Below are 23,281 nucleotides of genomic sequence, written 5' to 3' on the forward strand. Positions count from 1 at the left end.
ACTGCGCCCCCTGGTGGCTTGATGGTGAAGTGTCGCCATACTGTCATTTACGAGAGAACACGGTGCGTTCAGGTGTTTTGGAAAACACGTTTCTTTTAGGCTATTTATCTCGTTGACGTAAATAACACCCATTACATTGAAAAATACATTATTTGTGATTTAAATAATGGCTGTTGGTGATTTATTAGCGACCCCCCCCCGGATGTGTGGTGTTACTGCTTTCATGGGAGCTCACATCCCACTGGCTCCCACATTTACTCGAAGCCAGGTTTTATGTACTGCCGAAATGTCCCCCTCCCCTTGTGTGTGTTTGTGTGTGTGTGTGTTGCAGTTGTTAACATCTGGTGTATAATGGGATTAAGTGCCTTCCTGCTGCCCAGCTGGGTTGCTAAGCCGGAGTGTGACTGGCTGTCTCAGTGAAGTTGCATTTTTGATGGACCGCAGCCTTCAGATGGACTGAAGAGAGGCTTTGCTGGTCCCCAAACCGTTTTAAACAAACTGGTGTCTACCGACCATGATATGCTTTGAGGGATCAAGCTGAGAAGAGTCTTAAAAGCACATGGTCGGGCATCATTTTAAATCTGTGCACACCAAAACGGAGCCGATCACTACAGTGTTGAGATACCACCTTGCTGGATCTTCTCAGCGGGCTTCAACACGGTGCAATGAGGAGAACGTCTGAACGTCTCAAACAGCGATACAGCGTCTCCTTTTCAACAACATGAAGATCCCTCCCTGTACAGTCAGCCGTGTCTTCATGTGCTCCATTAGAAAAAGGAGTTGCAAACCATCCTGGCTACTAAGCTGGTGCTGTGATGGACTGCACCAGCTCCGAACCGGTTTTCCAATCAAGCCAGGCTTTGCTCCAGTTCAGAATATGTACTGAATAAACCTGAAATAATGAAGACGTGTGTGACTGCTACCAACTTCCCATTTTCGAAAGGCGATATATCATGGTTTTGGAGGCTACAACAAATGCCCCACTGGGTTGTGTGGAAGGCTACTGGGAAGATTCGGCAAAGCTCCCAGCAGGCAGGTTCCCACTGCAGCTTTGTGCAAAACAGAAGTGGTTTTCTCATCAAAGGCGACAGAACACAGTGGTGAATGGGCCGTGTTTCCACTGAGTGATGTTAGGGGATTATTTTTAATTTTGATATACTTTATTAATCCCCGTAGGAAAATGATGCCCTGCATTTAACCCATCCTGACCAACTCCAGTTCCTCTCGCCATGCCTCGGTCAGGGGCTCAGGCAGCAGTACTGACCCTAACACGCATGTCTTCTTGATGGTGGGGGAAACATGCACACTCCACACAGAGGACGACCTGGGATGACCTCCAAGGTTGGACAACCCCGGGGTTCGAACCCAGGGCCTTCTCGCTGTGAGGCGACGGTGCTAACCACTGCACCACTGTGCCGCGATGTTTAGCTCGCATGGTGCATTAAGCAGGTTGTCTGTCCAACTCAAATGATGCCCTACAGTGTTGTCATGAGGTCAGTCTTCACAAGAAGCGACGCCTCACAGCTGAACCAGCGTGCCAGGAGTGCCGAGGGAGGGGCACGGCTGCTAAATGTCAAGTAAAGGTCAGTATTATTGTACGTCCTAGTGATGTGGCTAAAGTTTCCTTTTAGCGCATGCTGTCCTCATGCATGGCCCATCTTTGGCCGTCAAGTAAGGCTGTGATACAAGCAACTCAGTACATAATATTGCATATTTTTTCCATGAATATTCCTCAATATTAAGTTTGGTCACTCATACACAGGTGCCAACTACAATGAAGATTCTGGTTAACAGCATCTCTGAAAATGTAATTCATAATGTAAATAATGTCATGTAATCCATTTGGAAGTAGGGCAGCATCCCCCACCGCCATCTACAAAACAGGTATGTACAGCCGGCCACCGGTGGGCTTATAACTCCATCCATCCATCCATCCATCCATTATCCAAGCCGCTTATCCCAATTGGGGTCACGGGGATGCTGGAGCCTATCCCAGCAGTCATTGGGGGGTAGGCGGGGAGACACCCTGGACAGGCCACCAGGCCATCACAGGGCCCACACACACACACATTCACACCTAGGGACAATTTAGTATGGCCGAGTCACCTGACCTGTATGTCTTTGGACTGTGGGAGGAAACTGGAGCCCCCGGAGGAAACCCACACAGACACGGGGAGAACATGCAAACTCCACACAGAGGACGACCTGGGACGACCCACCAAGGTTGGACTACCTCGGGACTCAAACCCAGGACCTTCTTGCTGCGAGACGACCACACTAACCACTGCGCCACCGTGCCGCCCGGCTTCTAACCCACGTAGTGCTAAATCAGTAAATCTGCTCACATCACCAACTCTTCACTGATGAGGAGTTTCCTGCAAATACTGCAGCATATTCTCTGCTGTCTTCACGTTACAGCCAAGGCTACTGGAGACTAAAGCTGGGGGCCCTTTTTTGGGAAAAAAAAAACAAAAACCAATGACATGCTTGCTTGTGAAATGTCTTTGGCCATAGGCAAGAGCACACTGAGTTAGCTTGCATGACAATAGCCTTCAGCCACAATCCTTTCTTTAGACTGGCCAACTTAACTTCTTATTAAACCCACTGTAACCAAATAGGGGGGCCGGGCCTGCAGGTGAGAGGTAATATCTCAGTGAACGGGCTTCCTTGACTCCAGCCGCCTGCTCAGTCTCAGTCACACGTGTGAGATAATACAGCAGGGCTTACTGCACGGTGATGTAACAGGATTGTCATCCTCTCACCCAGATTACTCACCAGCCCCACGCAGCACATTTCATACTGCAAGACAACACAAGCAGCAGACCTACACAGCACGCCACGTGAAAACACGGTCAAATCACGCTGCTTTTACACTTCTACCGCCCCTCGGTGCCGGAGAGACCTCAACGCGTTGTGTAATGACTGACAGACTTGCATGCACGCTTGGGTTTTCAGGTGGTATTCATTCTCCGGTCGGCTATCTTAAGGTTTTCCATTGGGGCAAACAGTATTTTACAGTAAATGTTTCGATATCCGTTATTTTCTGGAAGACACACGTGTTTTCATTGGTCGCCCTGTGTTCCAAGGCACCAGAAGGCCGGATCACCACATGGCTTTTCATTCTCTCATACCCTCCCTCTCATACCCTCCCCTATATCTAGTAATTATTCATCTAATTCCAACCATCATTTCAATATTCTGATACAGACAATCCAATATTTACTTCTTCCTCAAATAGATACAGAACTAGAATTTACAGTTCTTTTTTCACTTTTTATAGCTAGATAGACAGATATCGCTAGCTAGATAGATAGATAGATAGATAGATAGATAGATAGATAGATAGATAGATAGATAGATAGATAGATAGATAGATAGATAGATAGATAGATAGATAGATAGATAGATAGATAGATAGATAGATAGATAGATAGATAGATAGATAGATAGATAGATAGATAGATAGATAGATAGATAGACACAGACAGACAGACAGACAGACAGACAGACAGACAGACAGACAGACAGACAGATAGACAGACAGACAGACAGACAGATAGATAGATAGATAGATAGATAGATAGATAGACAGATAGACAGATAGACAGATAGATAGATAGATAGATAGATAGATAGATAGATAGATAGATAGATAGATAGATAGATAGATAGATAGATAGATAGATAGATAGATAGATAGATAGATAGATAGATAGACACAGACAGACAGACAGACAGATAGATAGATAGATAGATAGATAGATAGATAGATAGATAGATAGATAGATAGATAGATAGATAGATAGATAGATAGATAGATAGATAGATAGATAGATAGATACTGTTTAGTTGATCGTTCTACTTTAACTATAGAGTGTTATGTTATCAATTTACTAACTGTAGGTGTCAAATTATTCAGTAATCATCGATACTGTCCTCATCATGAAATAAAATGGAATATAAAAACAGGTTTATAGAGATTTATGACCGCAGTGCCTCATGTACTCTTATTTTTTGTTTGTTTGTTTTGGGGGGGAGGCGTTGTGCGTTGTAAATACAGTGTGTAATGTCTTGATGTATGCTCAATAATCCAGGTAAAGAAACCCCAGGAAGTTGAATCAGTTCATCTGGAGACTCCTGAAGCTTAGTGGGAGATACGTGACATCACTCATCTAGGTGACCTCTTCAGCCTCAACTGACTGCCGGTTTCCCCACCTTTCTTATAAACAATACAGGGGCATAACGACCCGAACCAACGATCGTATGCAAATTACCGTGACCATTAATTAGAGCTACGATGGCCACATGTGCTATTCACAGAAGATTGGGGAATAGCTGCAATCACAGCATTGTAAGATGGCGACAGATGCAGTCAGCTGAGACTGAAACCGGTCACCAGTTTCAGTCTTTATACAGGCGTGGTCTACGTAGGGAGATCCGTCTTAAGCCACCTAATCTGGGCAACAACAAAAAAAGGACTTTGAGTTTACGAATTACAGTTTAGGAGTGATGAACCAAAACATGAAGTGCGTTATTATAGCGCCACCTATGGGTCGATTCATGTAATTTTTCTTGCCTGTGTAGCGGGTGAGATTTTGAAACTGCGTATGTGCCAAGTTTGGTGACTGTAGCCCTTACAGTTTCTGGCCTACACATACTTTTAGCAGGGGATAATAGTAAACGGGGTTCCAGCACCTTAAAACCAAGTCATGCTGCAACAACGTCACCGCCTGAAAACACGTCAACACTGATGCCCCGGTCAACATAACTGTACCGCCTTCAGGCCACCCCTGCAGAACAGACAGAAAGAGCGTGCTGTATTTCACTGCCTGACCTGTTATCTACCAAACCACTAACTTTGCCTAATCCTACAGATTCTCTGACTGGATTTCTCGGGGTTTTGCCCAGTCACAGTGAGTCACACAAAGCAAGACCTAAAGTAAGAAGAAAACTGTTCCAACACTTGAGCTTGGCAGGCTAAACAACCAATGAATGGCTTTGAATAGGTCATTATTTTCTATTTTTATGGGGTTTCAAACACCTAACACGTTCTCATCGTGCAATATATTAAATGATAAGACTCCTCATCTCATCTCATCTCATCTCATCTCATCATCAGCCGCTTCTCCGCGATCGGGTCACGGTGGCAGCGAGCTAAGTAGGACACTCCTGACGTCCCTCTCCCCAGCAACGCCCTCCAGCTCCTCCTGGGGGATCCCAAGGCGTTCCCAAGCCAGACTGGACATGTAGTCCCTCCAGTGAGTTCTGGGTCTACCCCGGGGTCTCCTCCCAGTTGGACGTGCCTGGAAAACCTCCAAAGGAAGGCGCCCAGGAGGCATCCTAATCAGATGCCCGAACCACCTCAACTGGCTCCTTTTGACGCGGAGGAGCAGCGGCTCTACTCCAAGCTCCCTCCGGATGTCCGAGCTCCTCACCCTATCTCTAAGGCTGAGCCCAGACACCCTACGGAGGAAACTCATTTCAGCCGCTTGTATCTGCAATCTCAGCCTTTCGGCCACTACCCGAAGCTCATGACCATAGGTGAGGGTTGGAACGATGATTGACTGGTAAACTGAGAGCTTTGCCTTCCGGCTCAGCTCCCTCTTGGTCCGGTACAACGCCCACTAAGGCTGAAGCAAAAAGATCCTCTGCAGCCATATTTGTATTCCTTAAAAAGTTAATCGCATCTGGGGTTTCTGCGGGTTTTGAGCTCTAATAGTATCAACAGCACACAGTATTAAGCACAATCACAATCATCCAGCCATCCATTATCCAAGCCGCTTATCCCAATCGGGGTCGCGGGGACGCTTGAGCCTATCCCAGCAGTCATTGGGCGGCAGGTGGGGAGACACCCTGGACAGGCTGCCAGGCCATCACAGGGCCGCCACATTCACACGTAGGGACAATTTAGTAATCATCACTTAATACAAAAATATTACGGGTGGCGTAAATGCTTACCAAACAGGAAAGCATTTACGCCATCACAGTGTCCATCCATCCATACTACGTAGGAAACACCAAAATGTTGTCGTAGTGGCCTCACAGATTTTACGTCAATGTCAATCCAAAGTTAAAATAGGTGAGTGCTCATACCAATTTGAAGTATGAATCTTTACATATCAGTTAATACTGAGTACTGATGTGAGCCACTACTTACTTAGACCACTAGTTTGGGGTTAAAGGCCCAAAAAAAAATGAAACAGAATCAGTTTTTTTCACCATTAAAAAAATACAGACTTCCATGCGCCAAAAAGTGCAGTAAATCAGCTATTTTGCTTTTACTTCTGACACGTTACTCATGCCTTTTGGTATTTAATTGCAGTCTTGGGTAAAGTCTCTCATACCAATACTCCATTTCAGCCTGGTATCAGGCCAATTTCCAGTATTTCCAATACCAGCATCAGTATCAGTGGATCCCTCATTCTACATAATAAAAAGCTGGGAGACATGAGAAAATATCAGGGATAGTTTATCAAGAACTGCGGTCATAATGCCTCTGCTTATTGATATCTGTGCTTGGATACTGCACTCCCGAGTTCAATTTGGAAGTTTACAAGTTGGGAAGATGTAAGGCTAACTCCAAAGTCAGGTACTTTTTTTTTTCTTTTTTTGCAGTATAGCACTACTTTCAACCTCAGTAAACTACTTTAAAATTGTTAGTACTTCAGTGAAAAGGTGCAGGTGCTGGACTAACAGCGAGGGATCGGGCTTTCGTTTCAGTTACAAATCGCTAGAAGAGCCCTCTTGAGATCAACTCCCCATTTTCTCTGCTCAACCTGACACGTCCCTATGATGACACCTCATGATGTCACCAGATAGTGACTTCAGCGTGCAGGTCAGCACCACTGGTATGGCTAGGCCGGAGTTCATGGACTGTATGGAAAAGGTGGACTTGGTGCCTTGGTTTCTGAAGGGGCAACTTGAAGTCTAGTTTGGCTTTATGCTCGCTGCCATCATGCTGGTTACTGGAGCCAGAAAATACGAATGTGGGCAATGGGAGAATCAAGGGTGGAGCTACGGTTGGAGCTCGATGGCAGACAGGTTGACAGACCTGTCAATCAAGGCGGACATTCCTCAACATGCCACTTTTTTAATCCTTAATATCTTCTTTATGGAACATCCAACCATTAATTATCCGAACCGCTTATCCTGCTGTCAGGGTCGCGGGGATGCTGGAGCCTATCCCAGCAGTCATTGGGCGGCAGGCGGGGAGACACCCTGGACAGGCTGTCACAGGCCCCCCCCCACACACCTAGGGACAACTTAGTACGGCGGATTCACCTGACCTACAGGTCTTTGGACTGTGGGAGGAAACCGGAGCCCCCGGAGGAAACCCACACAGACACGGGGAGAACATGCAAACTCCACACAGAGGACGACCTGGGACGACCCCCAAGATTGGACAACCCCGGGGTTCGAACCCAGGACCTTCTTGCTGTAAGGCGACCGCACTAACCACTGTGCCACCGTGCCGCACCTTAACGGAGCAATACTTTTTAATATAACCACCCTCACACTGTGTGCCAGACTTGAAATTAGCGACTGAGGACCCAATTTCTTGTTGAGAAAAAAATATTGACTTTGTATTTGAAGGCAGAAGCTGGGAGTTCTCTCACTGAGTACAATGGACAGGATGTTTTTCGGAGCCAGCGACCTGGAGGCCCAGTTGGAACTGCAATTTAGGCCCTTCCGCATTGGCTTCAGTTTCCAGCCCTGGCGGTTGCTGCTTGCCTAAATTATACAGTGAAAATGGGTTTACTTACACATTCAACCCAGCGTGTCTGGCTGTTCACAGACGCCTAAACATGCCTCTGGCCTATTGTCACCCGTAATGCCTTCTGAAGCTTTAGCACGCCTTCATTAACATGCCTCCTCCTCTTTATCGTTACTCATTAACCCGGATTTAGTGAAATCCAACTGGGATAATAGCTTTCATCTGGATCAGGGACGGGCAACATGATCCAGAAAGGCCCGGTGTGGGTGCAGGTCTTTGTTCCGACCAAGCAGTTACACACCTGATTCTATTAGTCAATCAATAGTCTTTGCTAAGGACCTTGATTTGTAGACTCAAGTGTGTAACGGCTTGGCTGGAACAAGACTATTGGCTAACTAATAGACTCAGGTGTGTGGCTGCTTGGTTGGAACAAAGACCCGCACCCACACCGGCCCTTTCTGGATCATGTTGCCCGTCCCTGATCTGGATTTACACAGTCATTCCATTCCAAGGAAAACAAGGTGTCATACTCCCATCATTCCACTCGATATTCTCTTTAAAGCCTGGGGAAAACAAGCACGAGCTATCAGATCGGGGGAAAACGTCCAGTTTTCCGCAACGGTAAAAAGTGTCCACATTTCACAAAACCAAAAAATGCAAATAGTACCAACAAGAGGCAAACCGTGTAGGTTTATAAGATGCACTAAAACCTAACAAACACCTCTAACTACAGTTTATTCTGACTTCCTCTGCACAAATGAGGGAAATATAGAGTGTGGGACACTATGGGTAAATAAATAATTTCCAGGGGCGCACCGGCGGCTAGTGCAGCAGCCTGGGTTCGAATCCGGCCCGGGCTCCTTTGCTTCATGTCATCCCCTCTCTCTCCCTCTCTACTGTCGTTATCCAATAAAGGCAGAAAAAAATGCCAAAAAAAAAAAATCTTCAAAAAAAACCAAAAACAGTTTCCAACCTTTCCGCAGAAGCACAGACGCAGACAGGAATTATACCTGGCAAGCTGAGTCACGTAGGTGTGTGAGAAATGCCAGCGAGGCCTCGTGAGGTTTACAAGGCTTAAGATCGTTGTTTGATTGTCCAAAAATGGGCAATAGGAAAGAGGGGGGGGGGAAAAAAGGTCTTCACTGTAGATTCCACAGAAGAAAGATTATGTTCCACCATCAACTATGTTTAGTCTGCTGGAAGAGATGGAGCCCCGGCGCTGCATCAACAAGCAGCAGCGGCCAAAACCATCATGTCCATAAAAGGCTAGATGAAACACATGGTGCTGCTGCTGCTGCTGCTGCTGCTGCATGTAGTCTGGGGCCATGCTGGACAGGGATCCATGTTTTATCTTCTTACATAAGTTGCATGTTATATCCATCTATATCTATATCTATTTCTATAGATACAGATGTAGATGTGTGTTAGAGATACAGCTGTGCTCAGTGAGTAATCAGCTGAAGAGCTCAGGAAGTAGGACCCGAGCCCTCGTGGTAAGATCTGTTTTGCTGACGTATTTCCAGGAAAGACTGGAATCCTGCAAACACACGGGCCACTGTTCTACCGCTGCCCCGTCATCTGACCCCCGGGGTGGGGGGTGGGGTGGGGGGGCTATAGTTTCATTTTCACAAAGGTGACGTGAAAGATCATGTCATCTCCATGAAGGCCTCAGTTGTGTTCTACTGTACGTCCCACACGGGTGGGTTCCAACCTCAGATGGCGTAACTTGATTTCTTTCACCTCATTTAACATTTGAAAAATGAAAACACACCCGTCAGTCAGCATCGAGACAGCGTATACATCCGTTTCTCACACTGTAATCCCTACCCTACAAAGAGAAACATCACGCCTGTTATTCAACCCACACTAAAGGGTAAATGGACTGCATTCGTACAGCGCTTTTCTCCTCGCCGTGCTGTACGGAGTACGCCTCACATCCACCCGTTCACACACACACGTTCACACACTGATGGTGCAGGCTGCCGTGCAAGGTGCCAACCTGCTCATCAGCAGCAGCAGTTAGGGGTTCAGTGCCTTGCTCAAGGACACTTCCGACACGCTCTCGAACCAGCGACCTCCCGTTAGTAGACGACCTGCTCTACCTCCCGAGCCGTGCCGCCCCATCACACGTGCTCTCCGCCCGACTAAAGAAAGCTCCTCCACGCTAACGTCTCTGGTGAACTGTGACGTGGCTCTGCAGCTGACATCCACGAGGCAGTTGACAGCCGGTGTGGAAAGTGACAAAAGAAGAAAATCAAATACATTTTCTTGGAAACTGACACAACACACATCGACGCTGCACAAACCGAAGTCACCATACGTATGGTTATTCTGAGTTCATTAAGAGCATGATTGAAGATGAGATGTTCCTGCTGGCCAGGCAGCATGGTTTTCTCCTTCTGTCTTCTTCTAGTCTGACTAACTACATCTGGCTAAACTACACCGCATGTCCATCTTGTGCAAAAGATTGAAAAAAAAATCCTTTGTGTGACATTCCTAAAACTTTCCCCAGCCTCAGCTGTTGAGAGTTCATCTGATCAGTTTTGGTCAAGTAAGCACATGTTAAAGTACCTCTTCTCCCCCACGACTCAAAGCAAAACATTATCCATACAGGGTACGTGCACTTGTGATCGGTGGAGGGGAAAAAATGGGACGTGCACGTGTTTCGTTATTCTTGATTTTCTGTCACAATCGAGATGATAATGTGAACTGTGCACTTATTAATACCGTGATGGAATGTCTGGAAAATAGGAGACTGTGTTCTTGCATACTTTGTATTTCTTTGACCTACTTCTTCCAGAAACCATCCACCGCAGCCCTTTTTATGTATGTGGTTCTACTGCATTATCATAATACACTGCACGCTGGAAGAGAGCCTCTCAAAATCCACTGTCTTGTGCCTAATAATCCAGACCAGCACAGATGCAGACATGAACTAATCCACAAAACCCCTCCGAGCCTTGCCAAGGCCTCTGTGGAGAGAGAAGGAGACGGAGTGGCTGGGGGGCAGCCAGCATTGAACTATAACAAAGTGATAACACTATACAGAATCTGCTGTGAAAAACAAGACTGAGATCAGGAATGGTGCATTATTACTCAATGATCACACAGATCTCCGCTGGGGGAATAGGGAGAATTTAGTTACCCAACCAGCTTCTATCCCGTAGGTTTGTCAACTATGTCTTTCATTTGGAAACACTGACGGCGTTGCATGGTGAGTCCTTGTCAAAAGTGTGATATTCATTATTATTCAGGTGTCAGCCTGAACATATTAACGTCTTGTAGCAGCATAGCAGAGGATGGGAGCTGATTTGTCGCTATGCGGGCATTAGAATATGAAGATTTGGCTTATACAGGTCACGGATCTGCTGGAAATCTGCTGATGTGGTGAATGAAATACCACCGTGTGACACACGCCACAGCAAGGAGCGCGCCCAGCTTTCCAAGATCAAGTGGCTTATTTGAATAACATTTCCACGGTTAAGATGTTAAAAGCCTCGTTTATATGGATGTGGATATGTGCTTGAGGTCAACATATATATACCAATTCTTATATTTGCTCTGACTTGTAAACAAATGATGTCATCTGACGAGCAGATCCAATGATGATTACTATGATGCAAGCTCATAAGTTTCTGTAGACTGCACCACATTCATCCTTTTTTTTTCTTCTTCCAAGCCGCTTATGCTCATTAGGGTCGCAGGGTCTATGGGGGGGGGGTCTATCCCAGCATTCATTGGGCAGAAGGCAGGGAAATAGCCTGGACAGGTCGCCAGTCCATCATAGGGCCAACACACACACAGACACATTCACACCAAGGGACAATTTATATCTCTGATTCACCTGACCTACATGTCTTTGGACTGTTGCAAGGAAACCGGGGCAGACACGGGGAGAGCATGCAAATTTCACACAGAAAGGACCCTGGCCGACCGGGAATTGAACCCAGGACCTTCTTGCTATGAGGCAACAAAACTGTGCCACCATGCCACCCACCACATCAGCATCACAGACCAATTTACTTGCATTTTATGAATATTAACAACATTTTTTTTACATTAACTTCAATCACTGCACAGACACTCGGAAAGTTGGAGGATCAAAAGCCAGTGGGAGAAGGAGAAAATGAGTGTTAAGAGTTAGGACACGGAGAATAATTACCTGGAAAGGTGTGTGGGTTGGGTGACCCTCTCTTGAGGCACTTGGAGCACAGAATATGTACAGAGTAGTGGAGTCCGGGCCACTCCTGTAGCAACACATTCAGCTCTTCTACAAGCGGGGTAATAGCTTGCCATGCCGTCCATATATTTGGTAGGGAAGCATGACTAGCAATAGACAAGGTCTCTGCTTTTAGTTTGGCCCTCGAGGGACTGTAGCTGATCACCACAGGGACTTTACCACGATAGGCAAAGATCTGATGCCTACCATCTGACCTTTGAACCACATGACTGTTTATCTGCACGCTGAATCGTGCAAACAGCCCAGGAGGGAAAATAAAAGGGAAGCTATACTCAATCTGCAGTTGCTCTACAGAAAAGAACTGACACAGAGACAAAGAGCTCCCAGTCACCAAGGCATCTGCAAGGGGTTCTTCATTGCTGACATAGCTGGGGAACTTGTACCACACTGTGGCTCCATTTAAAAGATTGCTACGTGGTTTGTTGATGCAGTAGCAGATACCCATCTTCTCCAGAAGCTCCATGATGAGATGAAGGTCTTGCTGAGTCTGGATAAGGGGTCTTAGGAGAAGACAGATGACATTGGAGGGTAGAAGGCCATGTTGAAGAAAGCCCTCCACATGATGCTGCAGATGGGAAAACCTGAGGTTCTCTCCCCTCTCCCACTCTAAAATCAGACTCCCCTTGTCTTCTCCATCATACTCAGACAAAAGCCTGTCCAAAAGCGTTGATTCATCTCTCTGAAAGAAGACGTTCAGAATTGCAATGAATCGTGGCAGATTGTGAAAGACATACTCCTTGAGGGTGAGACTGTCCTCAAAGTAGAGAAGTTTTCCACTCTCATGCAGGTAGGATAAGGCGCTCTGCAAACGGTCCTCTGTCAGCCCTGCCTGGAGGCCTAAACGGGCAGAGTCCCACCAGGAGAGCCATAGGTCTTTGGGCTTTACGTGCAACTCCTCAAGCATCTGCCAGGACTTGGGAAGCACTCGGTGAAGGTTGGGAAAGATCTCCCTATGATCTGCAACAGACATGAGCTTCTCCCTGAACCTTTGGATGTTCCTTTGGGTCTCAGTGCAACTGACACACAGAACAGGAGAAAGAAGCTGCAATCTATGGTTGAGCATGTACTGCAGTTGGGCTTTCTTTCGTCTTAAATTTTTATCAGAGACTCCATAGAAAAGGATGTGAGGGCTGGAGCTGCGCAGGTTGTAGCCCTGCTGCAAGGCCTGGTCCACCTGCTGAACGAGGCTCTTCAGGCACTGAGTTTCTCCCTTCTCTTGAAGGGCAATCTGTCTGTGAATGTCCAGACTCTTCTCTTCCAACTCCATGTCTCCACATAGGTCCATGTGTGTGCCCACCAAGCACATTACAGCATGGGGTACTTTGGCACTGAGGAGGTGGAGGAAATAACCCACGTGAGCATAAAAGGTCTTGGGTGAATATGTTTTGAGATTCACAACAAGAATGTATAAAGCACCAGGGGACAGAAAAAATGGTTTGATGAGGTCATAATTTTGCATCCCTGACAAATCATACACAAGAAATGTAAGACTGCGTTCAGCGTCTGCAACCCAGTTCGTCACCTCTATTCCTTTGTTTCCCTGAATACATTTAGTATTCTGCTGTTTGTTGACCACACTCTGTCTGAGCAGTGTTTTCCCAGAATTTGTCATTCCCATCAAGACTAGTTTGAGCCTTGGCTTAACAGCAAGCTGGGAATTAGCCAGTTCCTTCTGATAGGCAGCAATGTAGGGAATCCCCTTCATACAGACCTCATAAGGAGGCTGGATAAGGGGGTTATCTTTCACTTTCCAAATGTTCACTTTTGAGAGCTTTCCAAAGTTATCCGGAAGTATGGCTATTTGATTACCCTGTAAAACAAGCTCTTCCAATTTCTCCAGCTCCACAATAGAATCAGGCAAATATGTGATGTTGTTATTGTCCAACCAAAGGTTTGCCAATTTGACCAGGTGCCTCATTTCCTCTGGAACAAAAGTTAGTTTATTCCTGCTCAAGTAAAGCTCCTCTAATCCTGCAATGCTCAAAATAACATGGGGAAAGTTCTCAAAATTATTTGAGGATAAATTAATCATTTTTAGTCTATGAAGGTTGCCAAAAGAGGGAGGCAACGCTGTGAGGTTGTTACTATCCAACATCAGACTTTCAAGATTGTGCAGGTGACAGAACGTGTCAGGTAACATGGAAATATGAAGGCTACTGAGCCAAAATATTTTGATGGACTGCAGCTTCATAATGTCACTTGGCAGTGCCTCAAACTTATTCCCAGAGCAGTCAAGCTCCTCCAGGTCACCGAGGGCAAGAATCTCGGGGGGGAACTGGTTTAGCTTGTTGTGGTCAGCATCCAGGGTGCGCAGTTTCTTCAGCTGTGAGAAGGATCTGGGGAAATCCCGGAGGTCGTTGAAGCTAACGTCCAGTTCCTCCAGAAGCTGAAGCGCTCCGATTTGCGACGGCAAATACTGGATTTTGTTGTGACTGATACTTAGTTTTTTCAACTCCTTCAGTTTACCGATATCCTCGGAGAAGCTTCTCAGGCAGTTGTGGCTTATGTCGAGCTCCACGAGGTGTCCGAGTTCGAAAACGACACAAGGAACGGCCACGAACTTGTTCCTGCGAAGAACGAGGATACGCAGGTTGCCGAGGGTGGAGCCCAGCCCCTCCGGCAGCTCCTGGAGGAAGTTGTTGCCCAAATTCAGCACTTCTATCTCCCCTATATCCTCGGGGAGTATGATCTTTTGGTTGTTTTTGGAGCAGAGAGTGAGCTGGCGCAGATTGTCTCGGAGCTTTCTGGAGCGCAGGGCAGCGTCCCGCCACAATCTGGCCGTTTTCAGGTTGTTCTCCTTGTCCTCCATGGTGTCACCGCCCGACACCACCTCCTCCTTGTTTTCATCGAGAGTTTTCATCATTTTCGGCGAGCGGGCAGCACGGCGGACGGGGTCCTTCTCCGGTCGGCTCGCCCGACCGCGCAACCTCCGACAAATCCTCGCTCCGTGGGAACCGTAGAGGAGTCGGACGCTTCCAACGTCTTCAACCGCATCAGGACGACTGGACCCGGCGGCGGCGGCGGCGGCGGCGCGCCACACATCCTCCTTCTCCCCCCCCCCTCCCCTGCGACAAACGCCCGCGCCGACGCAAATCAACGAGCCCGCCGACTTGTTATTACGGGTCCGCCACTGAAATCCCACAGCGCCCGGCCGCTACCGCCGCCGTCGGCCGTGATCCGGTCCCGTCGGGAGTCCTTCCATTGTCTGCCGCGTTAGCGCTGCGCGTCGGGCTGGCCGCTTCCTCCGCGGTCCTCCTCCGCCTCCGAGCTGTCGCCGCTTAAAGGCACACTGCGTCAGAGGCTGGACACACCTTCTCCGCCGCCGCGAGCCGACCGGAACACCAGCCCCAGCCCCACCCCTCCCCACGCGCGCGCGCGCGCGCGCTCCGCGGGCTGTTTACGCCAAAAACAGCGTAAAAGAAAAAAAAGATAGGCGCGGTGTGTGTGCGTGTGTGTGTGTGTGGTGTGTGCGTGTGCGTGCGTGTGTGTGGCGTGTGTGTGTGCGTGTGTGTGTCTGTCTGTCTCGAGGGGGGGGGGGTCGACCTAACGTTATCCCCCCAAAAAAATGAAAGGTATAGATTAGAAAGTCTGCTCGAGGGTACTGCTTAACGAAACGACGCGGTTACCATGGGAACAACATAAGCGCGGCCGCTGCCATGTGTTGTTTTGAAGCCTGTCCACTATTTGCCCATCCTGCCTCTAAATAACGCGCTTCCGTTCGCTACGTGGTGTATTCGTAGCAGGTATGATGGCTTCAAGGGGGGGGGGGAACCCACTTCTTCCAGCCGGATCCGATCTCCCAGTAGACTTTAATATGATATATTTCATATATGTGATGTGATATATGTGATGTGATATATGTCATATATGTGCTATATGTTATATGTGTGATAGATATGTGATCTATGTGATCTATGTGATCTATGTGATATATGTGATATATGTGCTATATGTGATATATGTGATTTATGTGATATATGTGATATATGTGATATATGTGAATATGATATAGACTAGAGGAAACAACAGGGTCACACCCGAAGAGACGAGCGGCTCATCTGCCAGCAGTGAGAGAGGCAGTAAGACTTGTATTACATGTGGAGCACCGGAGTGGTACGCAGGGCCTCCTCCTCCTCCTCCTCCTCCTCCTCCTCCTCCTCATCACTGTTACGCCACCAGAAATGATATTTACCTCCTGCACATCCTGTCCTACATCCGAGTCCCGTCAGGAGCCCGCTTTGTCTCCACCTACTGGGCACGGCTTGTGACAGAGGGTTGGGAATACCAGATATTTGGAGAATTCAGAATTAGTCATGTACATTTTCCATCATTTGTATTGTCTGTTGTTGTTGTTGTTGTTGTTCATTTGGTGTTTAGTAACTCTTGTGTAAAGGAGGAACGACACCACGTGAATAAGGACTATCATAATAGATGGAGCGTCGCCTCTGTGACAGCGTCATCTCATGACACCTGCTGTGCTGCGGGGGTTCTGGGGCGCGTGATGTGTCGCGGGGACACCGTAATTCCCGTGCTGTGAAAGAGTCCAGCAGCGTTTCTACCTTATTTCAACTCAACAACAGACACACAAGATGTTCCGGTTTGTTTCGTGGTCATCACGTTGTCCAAGCATCGCTGCACGAATGTGAGGGAATGTCTTTGTTGGAGTGTTGTGTTGCGTTGCGTTGCGTTGCGTTGTGTTGCATTGTGTTGTGTTGCGTTGTGTTGCGTTGCGTTGTGTTGTGTTGTGTTGTGTTGCGTTGTGTTGTGTTGCGTTGCGTTGTGTTGTGTTGTGTTACGTTGCATTGTGTTGCGTTGTGTTGCGTTGCGTTGCGTTGTGTTGCGTTGCGTTGTGTTGCGTTGTGTTGCGTTGCGTTGCGTTGTGTTGCGTTGTGTTGCGTTGCGTTGTGTTGCGTTGCGTTGCGTTGCGTTGTGTTGCGTTGTGTTGCGTTGCGTTGTGTTGCGTTGTGTTGCGTTGCGTTGTGTTGCGTTGTGTTGCGTTGCGTTGGGTTGTGTTGTGTTGCGTTGCGTTGTGTTGCGTTGCGTTGCGTTGTGTTGCGTTGTGTTGTGTTACGTTGCGTTGTGTTGCGTTGTGTTGTGTGGCGTTGCGTTGTGTTGCGTTGCGTTGCGTTGCGTTGTGTTGCGTTGCGTTGTGTTGCGTTGCGTTGTGTTGCGTTGTGTTGCGTTGCGTTGCGTTGCGTTGTGTTGCGTTGTGTTGCGTTGTGTTGTGTTGCGTTGCGTTGCGTTGTGTTGTGTTGCGTTGTGTTGCGTTGCGTTGGGTTGCGTTGTGTTGCGTTGTGTTGCGTTGCGTTGCGTTGCGTTGTGTTGTGTTGCGTTGTGTTGCGTTGCGTTGGGTTGCGTTGTGTTGCGTTGCGTTGTGTTGCGTTGCGTTGTGTTGCGTTGTGTTGTGTTACGTTGCGTTGTGTTGCGTTGTGTTGTGTGGCGTTGCGTTGTGTTGCGTTGTGTTGTGTTGTGTTGCATTGCGTTGCGTTGCGTTGTGTTGTGTTGCGTTGCGTTGTATTGTGTTGTGTTGCATTGCGTTGCGTTGTGTTGTGTTGTGTTGCATGGTGTTGCGTTGCGTTGTGTTGCGTTGCGTTGTGTTGCGTTGCGTTGCGTTGTGTTGCGTTGCGTTGCGTTGTGTTGCGTTGCGTTGCGTTGTGTTGTATTGTGTTGCGTTGTGTTGCGTTGCGTTGTGTTGCGTTGCGTTGCGTTGTGTTGCGTTGCGTTGCGTTGTGTTGTATTGTGTTGCGTTGCGTTGTGTTGCGTTGTATTGTGTTGTGTTGTGTTGTGTTGCTGGGCTAGGTGTGGCTCTTCACCTGCTTTCATAGTGCAGCTAGTCCCTTACATTACTGGACTTGTGGATATTATATATATTCACATACTATATCATATGATACATGTGGATATCATATATATATATATATCATATGTGTGATATGTATGATATATCATATAGATTATGTATATAGTCTATATGATATTTATGTATATGTTGTGGCAGGATGAGGAAAAACACAGGAGACGAGGGCGAGTGGGAACTTTATTCCTCAGCTCCAAAACCAAACCGAAACAGGAACAACCCTGCACCAGAGAGCCCGGGAACGTAAACCACGCCCCCATCGTAAACCACGCCCCTGTCGTAAACCACGCCCCCGGCTCACAGCCCTGCTGGCTGAGAGGCATATCCCCGAGCGTCCGCCACAATATATATATATATATATATATATATATATATATGTGTGTGTGTGTGTGTGTGTGGATATGATATGATATGTATGATATATATCATACATATGTATGATATACAGCATATCCACATATGTCATATATATGTTATATATCATATACAGTGGTGCTTGAAAGTTTGTGAACCCTTTAGAATTTTCTATATTTCTGCATAAATATGACCTACAACAACATCAGATTTTCACACGAATCCTAAAAGTAGATAAAGAGAACGCGATTAAACAAATGAGACACAAATATTATTCATTTATTTATCGAGGAAAATGATCCAATATTACAGATCTGTGAGTGGCAAAAGTATGTGAACTTCTAGGATTGGCAGTTAATTTGAAGGTGAAATTAGAGCCAGGTGTTTTCAATCAATGGAATAACAATCAGGTGTGAGTGGGCGCCCTGTTTTATTTAAATAACAGCGCTCCATCAAAGTCTGATCTTCACAACACGTGTTTGTGGAAGTGTATCATGGCGAGAAAAAGGGAGATTTCTGAGGACCTCTGAAAAAGTGTTGTTGATGCTCATCAGGCTGGAAAAGGTTACAAAACCATCTCTAAAGAGTTTGGACTCCACCAATCCACAGTCAGACAGATTGTGTACAAATGGAGGAAATTCAAGACCATTGTCACCCTCCCCAGGAGTGGTCGACCATCAAAGATCACTCCAAGAGCGAGGCGTGTAATAGTCAATGAAGCGAGCAGTTCATGTGAGGAAACCCACCAACATCCCAGAGTTGAAGCTGTTCTGTACGGAGGAATGGGCTGAAATTCCTCCAAGCTGATGTGCAGGACTGATCAAGTTACCAGAAACGTTTAGTTGCAGTAATTGCTGCACAAACGGAGGGGGGCACAACAGATCCCGAAAGCAAAGGTTCACATACTTTTGCCACTCACAGATCTGTAATATTGGATCATTTTCCTCAATAAATAAATGACCAAGTACAATATTTTTGTCCCATTTGTTTAACTGGGTTCTCTTTATCTACTTTTAGGAGTTGTGTCAAAAATCTGATGATGTTTTGGGTCATATTTATGCAGAAATATACAAAATTCTAAAGGGTTCACAAACTTTCAAGCACCACTGTATATGATATGTATGATATATATGAGATATCATCTATATTATATAGATCATATATGTGGATATAATATAGCACAAACAAAAATACAAGACAAGAGAGACAAGGGACAAGTGAGGCACAGTTCAAATCCAGGTTAACGTGATGTTGTACTTGAGGGCATCCATATGAAGTATGGAAGTCACAGTGCACACAGGGAGGACCAACTTACAAAAGGAAAAATATTTATTTCTTGTTTTGTAGAACATATATAACGTATATTCATATCTGACATTGCTATGCCACTGACACATCCTACTGGTGTTCCAGTCAAAACAGACCAGCACAGAAGACTCATCTAAACACAGTCTGTCTCTCAGGTGTCCTGAGCTGAATGCGATTCATGTTTTCACATATTTGGGCAATCGTTCAAGTTCCAGTTCAAGTGTCACTTTATTTTCATATATATGTAAATATAAAAAGTACCATGTACCCTTTCTCAGCCCTTAAAAACTATATGCAAGGAAATAATAAATAATAACAAAAACAATAACTGAGAAATCAGAAATCCCACAAAACAAATCCATGAAAGTTATGAAAGGAGCCTGCTGATCATGAGTCTGACTGCCGGGGGTAAAACCGGTCTTTGGGGTGGATGGTCCATGCTCTGATGCTCTGTAAGCATTGTCCTGAGAGAAGGAGGAGAACAGACAATGTGCTGGGTGGCTGGTATCCTCCATCATACTTAGGGCCTTCCTTCTGCAACGGGTGGTGCTCACATGTCCTCCATGATATTTAGGGCCTTCCTTCTGCAACGGGTGGTGCACATGTCCTCTATGATACTTAGGGCCTTCCTTCTGCAACGGGTGGTGCACATGTCCTCCATGATACTTAGGGCCTTCCTTCTTCAACGGACGGTGCACATGTCCTCCACCATACTTAAGGCCTTCCTTCTGCAACGGTTGGTGCACATGTCCTCCACCATACTTAAGGCCTTCCTTCTGCAACGGGTGGTGCACATGTCCTCCATGATATTTAGGGTCTTCCTTCTGCAACGGGTGGTGCACATATCCTCTATGATACTTAGGGTCTTCCTTCTGCAACGGGTGGTGCACATGGCCACCATGATACTTAGGGCGTTCCCTCTGCAACAGGTGGTGCACATGTCCTCTATGATACTTAGGGCCTTCCTTCTGCAATGGGTGGTGCACATGTCCTCCATGATACTTAGGGTCTTCCTTCTGCAATGGGTGGTGCACATGTCCTCCATGATATTTAGGGTCTTCCTTCTGCAATGGGTGGTGCACATGTCCTCCATGATACTTAGGGCCTTCCTTCTGCAACGGGTGGTGCACATGTCCTCTATGATACTTAGGGCCTTCCTTCTGCAACAGACGGTGCACATGTCCTCCATGATACTTAGGGCCTTCCTTCTGCAACGGGTGGTGCACATGTCCTCTATGATACTTAGGGCCTTCCTTCTGCAACGGACGGTGCACATGTCCTCCATGATACTTAGGGCCTTCCTTCTTCAACGGACGGTGCACATGTCCTCCACCATACTTAAGGCCTTCCTTCTGCAACGGTTGGTGCACATGTCCTCCACCATACTTAAGGCCTTCCTTCTGCAACGGGTGGTGCACATGTCCTCCATGATACTTAGGACATTCCTTCTGCAACCTGTGATGCACATGTCCTCCATGATACTTAGGGCCTTCCTTCTGCAATGGGTGGTGCACATGTCCTCCATGATATTTAGGGTCTTCCTTCTGCAACAGGTGGTGCACATGTCCTCCATGATACTTAGGGCCTCCCTTCTGCAATGGGTGGTGCACATGTCCTCTATGATACTTAGGGTCTTCCTTCTGCAACGGATGGTGCACATGTCTGCCATGATACTTAGGGCCTTCCTTCTGCAACGGGTGGTGCACATGTCCTCCATCATACTTCTCAGAAATTATAGTCTCTGTTGTGTCTTCTTAATGGTACAAAGAGACCAGGAGAGGGAGTCTGAGATCTGAACACCTAGAAATCGGAAGTTTTTCATAATTTCAGCAGGGGTGTTGTTGATTTTAACTGGTGTCTGGACCGTTTTGGACTTCCCAAAGTCAACAGTTATCTCCTTTGTGTTGTCAACATTTAGGGAGAAGTTGTTATCTTGACACCATATGGCTAGGTCCCTTACCTCCTTCCTGTAGGCATCTTCGTTGTTGTCATTTATCAGTCCAATTACTGTGGCGTCATGAGTGAATGTTAGGATGTTTGGCAACACAGTCATGTGCGAACACACTGTATAGTGAGGGGCTACGACAACAACCCTGCCGTGCTCCTGTGTGGAGAACTAATGGTGGATGAGTAGCGGGTACCTGCTCTCACTGTCTGAGGTCTGCCTGTCAGAAGGTCATATAACCACCTACAGATGGATTACACAGACCAAGGTCCCCCAGCCTTGCCACCAGCTCAGATGGTACAATGGTGTTAAATGCAGAGCTATAGTCACCAACCTCTACCACTGCACCATAGAGAGCATCCTGACCAGCTGCATCTCAGTAGACCAGAAAGTTCTGCAGCGGGTCGTCAAGGCGGCCCAGCATATCACCGGTACCCAGCTCCCAGCCATAAAAGACATTTATCACAAACGCTGCCTTCGAAGGGGTCTGAGCATCAGCAGAGATCCCACCCACCCCAACCATGGACTGTTCTCCCCCCTGCCCTCTGGGAGGCGCTACAGGAGCCTCAGAGCCCGCACTGCCAGGCTCAAAAACAGCTTCTTTCCCCAAGCTGTTGCCCACCTGAACCTGGCTACCTACTGAATGTCTGTAGATATTTTTTAAATATTTTGTACTCCAGCTCTCTTTTAACTTATTTTCAGCTTTTGGTCTTATGTGTGTATATCTTATACTGTGTTTGCTGTGTTTGTCTTGCACTGTTTGGTGAAGCCACAGCCCTCGTTTCATTTTTGACAACAAATTGAGTTGAATGGAATTGAAATGAATAAACATCGTCGTGCCAGAGGGGTTTTTTCCTTCCAGGGGTTTTAACACAGTATGCACAGCCAGGGAGCCCCTTCTTGTTTGCAACGGTGATGGACAGGTTGACGGGCGAGATCAGGCAGGAGTCTCCGTAGACTATTCTATTCGCGGATGACATTGTGATCTGTAGCGAGAGTAGGGTGCAGGTGGAGGAGAGCCTGGAGAGGTGGAGGTATGCACTGGAGAGAAGAGGAATGAAAGTCAGTAGGAGCAAGACGGAATACCTATGCGTGAATGAGAGGGAGGACAGTGGAATGGTGAGGATGCAAGGAGTAGAGGTGATGAAGGTGTATGAGTTTAAATACTTGGTCCAAAGTAACGGGGAGTGCAGAAGAGAGGTGAAGAAGAGAGGGCAGGCAGGGTGGAGTGGGTGGAGAAGAGTGTCAGGAGTGATTTGGGACAGAAGGGTACCAGCAAGAGTTAAAGGGAAGGTTTACAAGATGGTAGTGAGACCAGCTATATTATATGGTTTGGAGACAGTGGCACTGATGAAAAGACAGGAGGTGGAGCTGGAGGTGGCAGAGATGAAGATGATAAGATTTTCACTGGGAGTGATGAAGAAGGACAGGATTAGGAACGAGTATATTAGAGGGACAGCTCAGGTTGGACGGTCTAGAGACAAAGCAAGAGAGACAAGATTGAGATGGTTTGGACATGTGTGGAGGCGAGATGCTGGGTATACTGGGAGAAGGATGCTGAATATGGAGCTGCCAGGGAAGAGGAGAAGAGGAAGGCCAAAGAGGAGGTTCATGGATGTGGTGAGGGAGGACATGCAGGTGGCTGGTGTGACAGAGGAAGATGCAAAGGACAGGAAGAGATGGAGACAAGATGATCCGTTGAATGGGTGTGTGGGTGTGTGTGTGTGTGTGTGTGTGTGTGGGTGGGTGGGTGGGTGGGTGGGTGGGTGTGGGCCCTGTGATGGCCTGGCAGACTGTCCAGGGTGTCTCTCCGCCTGCTGCCCAATGACTGCTGGGATAGGCTGCAGCATCCCGCAACCCTAA

At 47.1% G+C, this 23,281-nt stretch overlaps 1 protein-coding gene across 1 annotated transcript in view; it reads right to left on the reverse strand.

The window, feature by feature from the left end:
- Positions 1-15,181, reverse strand: part of mfhas1 (multifunctional ROCO family signaling regulator 1) — a 19,989-nt gene extending 4,808 nt beyond the window's left edge. Inside the window, exon 1 of the mRNA XM_056290926.1 lies at positions 11,877-15,181. Within this exon, the coding sequence (XP_056146901.1) occupies positions 11,877-14,817 (2,941 nt within the window). The 5' untranslated portion in view covers positions 14,818-15,181. The remainder of the gene's footprint in view (positions 1-11,876) is intronic.
- Positions 15,182-23,281: the final 8,100 nt, after the last annotated feature.

Source organism: Lampris incognitus, chromosome 12 (assembly GCF_029633865.1).
Source record: "Lampris incognitus isolate fLamInc1 chromosome 12, fLamInc1.hap2, whole genome shotgun sequence".
NCBI classification, from domain to species: Eukaryota; Metazoa; Chordata; class Actinopteri; order Lampriformes; family Lampridae; genus Lampris; species Lampris incognitus.